General features: G+C 37.7%; 2 protein-coding genes across 2 annotated transcripts; both read left to right on the top strand.

The window, feature by feature from the left end:
• The first annotated feature begins 6,414 nt into the window (after nucleotides 1-6,414).
• LOC125423473 (protein FAR1-RELATED SEQUENCE 5-like) lies at nucleotides 6,415-7,233 on the top strand. Its single transcript, XM_060811219.1, has one exon. The coding sequence runs from the start codon at nucleotides 6,415-6,417 to the stop codon at nucleotides 7,231-7,233; it is 819 nt and encodes a 272-aa protein (XP_060667202.1).
• A 177-nt stretch (nucleotides 7,234-7,410) lies between these two features.
• On the top strand, nucleotides 7,411-8,888 carry LOC132799412 (protein FAR-RED IMPAIRED RESPONSE 1-like). Its single transcript, XM_060811218.1, has 4 exons — nucleotides 7,411-7,836; nucleotides 7,927-8,615; nucleotides 8,703-8,776; nucleotides 8,863-8,888. The coding sequence occupies exons 1-4, from the start codon at nucleotides 7,411-7,413 to the stop codon at nucleotides 8,886-8,888; spliced, it is 1,215 nt and encodes a 404-aa protein (XP_060667201.1).
• Nucleotides 8,889-9,296: the final 408 nt, after the last annotated feature.

Raw genomic sequence — 9,296 nt, 5'->3', positions numbered from 1 at the left:
TTATATGCGGACCAAACATGTGATGAAATTTCCTGCCCTTCGATTTACACTGCTGGCATCTACGGCCCAACTTCAAAGCAACTCTCACGTGAGAATGGCTGGCCAAATTTGTTGGGGTGAGAAGGTTATGACCAAGAGCAAGCTAGCTTGAAGTGTTAGCAACAAGCAAGCTTTTGGTGATGCTCTTGGGAATGGTTGTGTGTGAGTTGTGTTTTTAGGTTTTGGTTATGGTGTTTTCTGGTTTTTAGGGTTCCTAAAGTGTTCTAAGGTGTTGAAGAAGAGATAAGAAGAAGAGATAAGAAGAAGAGGAACACGTTGGCTTTTGAAAAATGAGGCTTGGATATCTAGCATTTCATTCATTTTACAATATAAGCTTGAAATTACAACTAGTTCACACATGCCAAGCATGTGAGCTTACAAAATGAGTAAAGTATTTGAAAATTTAAAAAGTAAAATGGTCAACACCTAACTTTTCATACACAAAAGAGTCAAAAACCAGCTGCAACATGTCTATTCCAAATATAGTAAAAAGTGGCACATGATTTGAACTAAGTTCCCATTGTTTAACTAGTTTGGGTAAACAACCAAACTAGCTTCACCTACTTCGTTTCCCTTTGTATATGCCTATGAAACTTGGTTTGAAGCATCCTTGGTCATCAATAAATATTGTTCCAAGAGCTAGGAATGTTCTGGAACCGGTCATGGGCCAAACAGCTCCAAAACTGACCCATACTCTGCATACTGGGCCCATCAGATACAGCAATCTGTTTGGAATACAAAATGGACTTTCCCATGTCATTTGGACCTGAAATTTGAACCATAGTCTTCTATATATGTCTGTAGACATCCCTCAAAATTTCAGCCCAAAACTCCATTTGCAACCTGAGATATAAGATAAATAGTAGAACTATGTTGCTGGAAATTATGAATCCAGCACCATAGGCATTTCAAGCATAACATTCCTACTCTTTTGTGCATAATTTTGCCTATACTTTTGCATACATAACTTAGGCACAAAACATTATCAAAATATACCTTGCATAAATTAAAAACATACAAAAAAAAATATAAACTCATAAAAGGAAAGGATTTGATACCAAGGTGTGCATGCTAGCCGGTGACATGCACCATCAAGTGGCAAAATTGCCACACTTCAACACTCCCCCTTGGCAATTTTGTATGAGACGTTGAGAAGTCCTCTCAATATCTCAAATCTCTTCTTTCCCAATGGCTTGGTGAAGATATCCGCCAAGTTCTCCTCGGAAGTCACATACTCCAACTTCACTTCACCATTTGATTCAAATTCCCTTAAGGAATGATACTTGACCGGTATGTGCTTGGTCCTCAAGATCCACTTCACCCCAATAGCATTCTTTCCCTTTGGTTTTGTTACCAAGCTCCAAGTGTCATTCTTGTTTATCACATCGATTTCATCTTGCATGGCTTGTCTCCACTCTTTTATTGCCATAGCCTCATGGACATTGATTGGATCACTCAATGCCACATTACACCTTTCATAAATCTCATTAAGAGGTCTTGTGCCTCTCACACCATCACCAATCTCCAAATCAGCCCCTATGGAGATTTCTAGCTCATTCTCATCATATTCATCATCATGGGCAGCACCTTCATCATTTCCTTGTTCCTCATCATTATCATGAGCTTCAAGCCGATTGTCTTCATCCATACTAGCCAACTCCTCCTTACTACAAACCCATTTAGCTTCCTCATCAACTTTCACATCTCTACTTATCACAAGTTTCTTGGTTTCCAAGTTATACACTCTATATCCCTTGGTTACATCACTATAGCCAACCAAAACACCAACTTGTGACCTTTCATCAAGCTTTCCTCTCTTCTCTTGTGGTACTAGGATGTAACAAATGCTTCCAAATACCCTTAGATGATCAAGAGAAGGCTTATATCCAAACCAAAGCTCAAATGGGGTTTTACTCCTCAAAGACTTGGAGTAAAGCCTATTTTGGATGTAGATGGATGTATTAACTCCTTCGGCCCAAAACTTCTTTGGCAAGCCACTTTCAAAGAACAAACATCTAGCCATCTCCATGATGGTACGGTTTTTCCTTTCACATACACCATTTTGTTGTGGTGTGTATGGTGTAGTGAATTGATGAACTATACCATGATCCTTACAAAGTTGTTTGAAAGCCTCACTTGTGTATTCCCCACCATTGTCCGTCCTTAACACCTTTATAGTGCAACCGGATTGATTTTGCACTAACTTCATAAATTCTACAAACTTCTCCAAAGCTTGTGATTTTCTTTCAAGAAAACACACCCAACACATTCTTGAGTAATCATCAATGAAAGTTATGAAATACTTTCTGCCATTTAAGGATGGAACACTCATAGGACCACAAATATCCGAATGTATAAGTCCTAGCTTCTCCTTTGATCTCCAAGAACAAGATTGAAATGCTAGCCTAGTATGCTTTCCTTTTTGACACACTTCACACACATGTTCTTGCTTCTCCACCAATGGCATGTCTCTAACAAGTTCATGTGTACCTACCAATGACTTAAAGCTAGCATGGCCTAGTCTTTTATGCCAAAGTTGAGAGGTGTTCTCAACTTTGGTGTTCAATGCAACCAATGCACCATTTTCATCCATATTCAACCTAAAATTCTTGTTCTTCATTCCAACACACATTAATTCATTTCCATGTGGATCAACTATAATGCATGTCATGTTTGAGAAGTGTAATGCATATTTGTTCTCAAGCATTTGACCTACACTAAGTAAGTTCTCACATAAAGAAGGTACATAGAGAACATCATGGATAGTTTTGATACCTTTGGTGGTGTGTATCACCACATCTCCTTTGCCTTTCACTTCCATCAAGGCTCCATTTCCAATTTTGACTTTGTTGTGGCTGCTCCTATCCAAGTTTGTGAACCACTCATGCTTGTGAGACATATGGTGTGTTGCTCCACTATCAATGATCCATCCTTCATCATTCTTGATGCTACTAAAACAAGTAGCAACAAACAACTCTTCGGATTCACTATCACTTGCATTATCTTTAGCAACATTTGCTTGTTGCTTATCTTTCTTGTTTGCCTTGCATACTCTCTCCACATGACCCTTTGTTGGCATTTATGGCAAAATGCATCCGGCCTCCACCAACACCCTCTTGGATGATGACCTTTCTTCTTGCAATGGTGACAAGGTTCATAGGACTTCCTCTCGGGTTTGCTAGTTTCACCTTTCTCCTTTATGACCTTAAGCTTGTTCTTCTTTTGATTTTGTGTCTTTTGATGTTGTTTAGACACAAATGCAGCCTCCATTGATTCTTCATGTCTAATCCTCCTCCTTTGCTTGGTAGCTTGCAAGGCATTCACCAACTCGGTCAAGGAAATTTCATTTAGGTTCCTTGACTCCTCCAATGAAGATATCTTAGCTTCAAACCTCTCGGGCAAGGAGACCAACACCTTCTCCACAATCCTTTGGTCACTTAAACTTTCACCTAGCACCCTAATTTGATTCACCACATTAAGAAGCCTTGTGGTGAACTCCTTAACCGTTTCTTTGTCTTTCATCTTGATAGTCTCAAACTCCCTCCTTAGGTTAAGGATTTGCATTTGCCTTGTCCTTGCACTCCCTTGGAACTCATCTTGAAGTTTGTCCCAAGCTTCTTTGGCACTCTCACATGCCATTATCCTTGTGAAAATGGTATCACTAATACAAGAATGAATGGCGGTAAGAGCCTTGAAACCTTTAGCCAATTCCTCCTCATGGTGCTTGATTTGGTTGACCGTTGCCCCTTGTCTCAAAGGCTCGGGTTCTTGGGGATTTATGGTGACCTCCCAAAGACCATAAGCCTTCAAGCAGGCTTGCATCTTGATACTCCAAATGTTGTAGTTCTCCCCATTGAAGATAGGAGGAGAAGGAGTTGAAAAACTTGAAGAAGCCATGTGAATGTTGCTTTCTAGTATGAAGGAATATGAAAATATATTTGTGCTTTCAAGTATCTCTTCACTCTCAAGGAACGAACCAGTCCAAAAACCTCACAAATCTCACAAAAATGAACCAGGCTCTGATACCACTTTGTTGGGGTGAGAAGGTTATGACCAAGAGCAAGCTAGCTTGAAGTGTTAGCAACAAGCAAGCTTTTGGTGATGCTCTTGGGAATGGTTGTGTGTGAGTTGTGTTTTTAGGTTTTGGTTATGGTGTTTTCTGGTTTTTAGGGTTCCTAAAGTGTTCTAAGGTGTTGAAGAAGAGATAAGAAGAAGAGATAAGAAGAAGAGGAACACGTTGGCTTTTGAAAAATGAGGCTTGGATATCTAGCATTTCATTCATTTTACAATATAAGCTTGAAATTACAACTAGTTCACACATGCCAAGCATGTGAGCTTACAAAATGAGTAAAGTATTTGAAAATTTAAAAAGTAAAATGGTCAACACCTAACTTTTCATACACAAAAGAGTCAAAAACCAGCTGCAACATGTCTATTCCAAATATAGTAAAAAGTGGCACATGATTTGAACTAAGTTCCCATTGTTTAACTAGTTTGGGTAAACAACCAAACTAGCTTCACCTACTTAGTTTCCCTTTGTATATGCCTATGAAACTTGGTTTGAAGCATCCTTGGTCATCAATAAATATTGTTCCAAGAGCTAGGAATGTTCTGGAACCGGTCATGGGCCAAACAGCTCCAAAACTGACCCATACTCTGCATACTGGGCCCATCAGATACAGCAATCTGTTTGGAATACAAAATGGACTTTCCCATGTCATTTGGACTTGAAATTTGAAACATAGTCTTCTATATATGTCTGTAGACATCCCTCAAAATTTCAGCCCAAAACTCCATTTGCAACCTGAGATATAAGATAAATAGTAGAACTATGTTGCTGGAAATTATGAATCCAGCACCATAGGCATTTCAAGCATAACATTCCTACTCTTTTATGCATAATTTTGCCTATACTTTTGCATACATAACTTAGGCACAAAACATTATCAAAATATACCTTGCATAAATTAAAAACATACAAAAAAAAATATAAACTCATAAAAGGAAAGGATTTGATACCAAGGTGTGCATGCTAGCCGGTGACATGCACCATCAAGTGGCAAAATTGCCACACTTCAACAAAATTTCCCCTGAGCCCTTCCCCCTTACATTCCCGCTCTCACCAGCTCAAAAGGACTTTGCCAAAATTCCCAATCGCACCAGCAGTAACCAGCCAAAATTCCCAATCGCACCAGCAGCAACCAGCATTGCCATCCTTGCAAACCCACCAGATCGCACCACCATTGCCACAGCATTTCCATCTTGCAAACGCACCTGTTTGCACCACGATTGCCACCCTTCTCTGTACCCACCAGCTCATAATCTTCTACTCTGCATGTCTATATTCTGGCTCTTCGCATCTGTGAGTGAGTGAGTTTATGTTTTGTAATTTTTTTTTCATTCTGTTTTTTATGTTGGTGATTTTATGTAATCTTGCATAATTGAAATTGTTAAATGTGGGATTGTGATTTGGGTTGAGAAATAACTTGAACGAAGGCCAATCTTCATGATGATTTTTGAAAATTTAGAAAATGATACTTTTCGCAGAAAAAGCATGAATGTATACATGTTGTTTTTCTTTCCTGGTGTATAAATACCACTGTTCACGCATACTGTTCATTGTGTAATAATCAATTCACTTAGTCTATCATAATAATAACACGAAAGAGATATTTACACCACTTGTTTTTGGAGTATACGAATGGCCAATCCATGCATGCTATACAAGAGAAAATAAGTTTGTTATAATTGGAATACAAAGTAATTCTATTTTGTAATTCCTATATCTACACACACACACACACACATAAAGACATATGTATATATATCCTTGAATAAGAACTTTAAATAATTATAATCCCCTTAATATGCATGAAACATAGAGTTAATAGATTAAATTGATATCATTGCTTTTTATTTTTATTCTTTTAATAGCCGTTGCGTAGATTTGTTAACCTCTCATTGATTAAAGAGTTATGTATCAATATTTTTGTTTCCCTTTATCTAGCAAAGATGTAATTATTTCATTGTTTTGCAACTTATATTTTTCATTTTTATATGTACTATTAACCTTTTTGAACCCCGTGATTCAGATTTATTTATTTATTTATTTTTTCTGTTGATGCACGCATATTTGTTTCTTTCATTATAGAGTGTGCTGGATCAGCAACCATAATGCAAACTCGGCAGATTTTGGCTGAAGTGCCTTTATTTTTGCAATATTTTTCTCTTCTATTTAGAAACTAAACTTTCTTAAAATAAAAGATATTACCACCTCTCATGATGGTTTTGCTTTGCCATCTACCAGGTTACAAATTGATCAATAGGAAGCTGGTTTGAGTGTAGAATAGTTGGAAGCAAATTCAGATTGGAAACATGAGTGTAGAACAGTTGGAAGCAAATTCAGATTGTAGACGAGTTGAAGACATATCCTTGCTGTCACATTCAAAATCCGTGGATGACGTTTACATTCCCCAAGTGGCCGAAAACTGCAAACCAAAGGTTGAACAAGAGTTTGAATCGATAGATGGGGCACATGAGTTCTACATTAAATATGCAAAAGAGGCGGGGTTTAGTGTTCGTAGCAGTTCAACTAAGAGATGTAAAGGTGTGAAAGAAGTTGTCAGGAAAGAATTTGTGTGTTTTAAGGAAGGAGTATCTTCTATAAAGGACGGTGAGAGAAAAAGGTGTCGGGGGATGACAAGAGAAAATTGTAAAGCTAAACTTGCCATGGTTAGGTCAAAAACAGGGAAATTTGTTATCACTGTATTTGTTGAAGAACATAGTCATCCATTATCAACCCCTCGAAGAGTGCATTTATTGAGATCACATCGTAGTGTGTCTGAAGCCAAGAAGTCACTAACTTTGCAGTTTTCAGCAGCAAATGTGCCAACTCATCAACAAATAAGCATTCTTGAATTTGAAGCTGGAGGTATAGAGAATATTGGGTGTACAAAGAAGGATATATATAACCATGAAGCTAAGGTGCGGAATGAATTAAGAGGACAAGATGCAGAACTTTTAAAGGAATATTTCCTAACCGAGCAAGAAAAAGATCCATGCTTCTTTTTTAAAATAGATGTAGATGATGATGGTAAATTGAAGCGTTATTTTTGGGCTGATTCGGTGTCTAGAAGAGCTTATGGATGTTTTGGTGATGTAGTTGTATTTGATACAACTTACAACACTAATTAATATGGTATGATATTTGCACCCTTGGTGGGGGTGAACAATCATGGTCAAACGGTGCTTTTTGCATGTGCCTTTTTAAGTGATGAAAAAACGGAATCATTTGTTTGGTTGTTTGAGCTATTAAAGGATAGCATGCCGACAAACAACCCAAAAATGATCATTACCGATCAAGATCCTACAATGACAAAGGCTTTAGTTCAGAGCTTACCGAATACATTTCATAGGTATTGTAGTTGGCACATACTTGAGAAGTTCTCTACGTATTTAAATGCGATCACCTATAGAGATTTTTATAAGGACTTCCAACAATGCATTTGGGAATCAGAATGCCCTGAAGAGTTTGAAAGAAAATGGGTGACTACCATCGAGAAGGCAAGCCTAGATAACAATGATTGGTTAAAATCAATATTTGAGCTACGTTCAAGATGGGTGCCTGCATATGTTAACCATGTATTCTCAGCTGGAATGTCAAGTAGCCAACGTGCGGAAAGCTCCCATGCATTTTTCAAGAAATATGTTTCGAAGAGAAACTTATTGATGGATTTCATACTTCGATTTAATAGGGCGCTTGCACAGCAACGTCACGAAGAATTAGGGGCTGATCACGTTGATATTAATGAGAAGCTTGTTTTGAAATTGCCATTGGAAATGGAAAAGCAAATGGCTGAGATTTACACACGTAAGATTTTTCTTAAGTTTCAAGATGAGTTGTGGAATAGCTTAGTAATAATGCCACAATTTGTTCGTGAAAATGCTACACACAAAATGTATGTGGTCGAGAGTAGTCCAAAAGAATGTGTTCGTAGAGTGCGGGAAATTGCTTATGATAAAGAATTGGACTTTGCATCTTGTACATGTAAGAAGTTTGAGAGTGAAGGACTTCCCTGTAGACATATCTTGGCATTCTTGAGACTGTTTGGTAACATTCCTTTGCCAAATCAATATATAATGAAAAGGTGGACTAGAGGTGCAAAATGTCAAATAATAACCGATAAGCAAGGTGTTGAGATAGGTGGACAGCGTAGTTCAATGTTGACCTGGCGAGCTAAACTATTCCAACTTGCTTCGGAAGTCATTGATAAAGCCATAATATATGAAGAGGCAAGTGTAATTGTGAATGATGGTCTTCAAAGTTTGCTAGGCAAGATTGAATCCATAGTTAGCAACACGAAAAGTGGAGGCATTTCTGAAAAAGGTAGCACTGCTCATGACTATGAGGCTTTGAAAGACCCATCTGCTGTGAGGGCAAAGGGATGCAGACAAAGATTAAAAAGGGGAAAGGAGAAGGTAACAAATGCCGCAAAGTATAGAGGTCGACGTTGCAATGGATGTGGAAAAATTGGGCAATCGCACGACAAAAGAAACTGTCCACTCCTCAACAATCCGTAAGAAAATAATACATTTACTATTTATTATTCTTATGCAATTTGTATGATTATACTTTGTACAAACCATGCTTCTCATCTATATAGGTCCTCACAAAATGAGGAAAGTCCTCAGCACGCCTCGGAATATGATTCTAAAGCTGATAGTTTTTCTTCCACAGGTATGAAACTAAATGGTATCGTATGGTCTTCGATATTTTATTGAACTAACATGCTGCTAATCTAAAGACGTGCTGGACTTTGGCAGGTCTGCATGAGAAAATGAAAGGATGACCTATCTTGAAACAATTTGGGAGAAGAAGTTGTTTTTTTATTTTGGTGTGCTTGTCTGGGATTTTCTATCTTATAGCAAGCACTATCAGCTGACTATATAAAATAGAGATGTGTTTTGATTATTGGATTGAATGTATACTGGTTTTGCGGTATATTCACGTGCTACTCTTTATGTTTGGAACGTTTAATTTTTGTACATCATGATAAATGAAGAGAAGAGGAGCCATTTTTGCAACAGATTATCTTCTTCCACATACCACTGCCATTTTGCTCTACTTCAATATTCTAATCTGTCATGTTATTGATTTACTTCTAAAATGCCACATTGTACTTCACCACCTTAGTTTATTTGTTAGAAGACTTATTGGCCTGTTTATTTCATCTCTCTCATGTTTTTTCTATGCCTGT

The sequence above is a fragment of the Ziziphus jujuba genome, chromosome 9, assembly GCF_031755915.1.
Source record: "Ziziphus jujuba cultivar Dongzao chromosome 9, ASM3175591v1".
Lineage (NCBI taxonomy): Eukaryota > Viridiplantae > Streptophyta > Magnoliopsida > Rosales > Rhamnaceae > Ziziphus > Ziziphus jujuba.
Note: the sequence above shows the minus strand (reverse complement) of the source record. Positions and strands in the feature narration are given on the sequence as shown.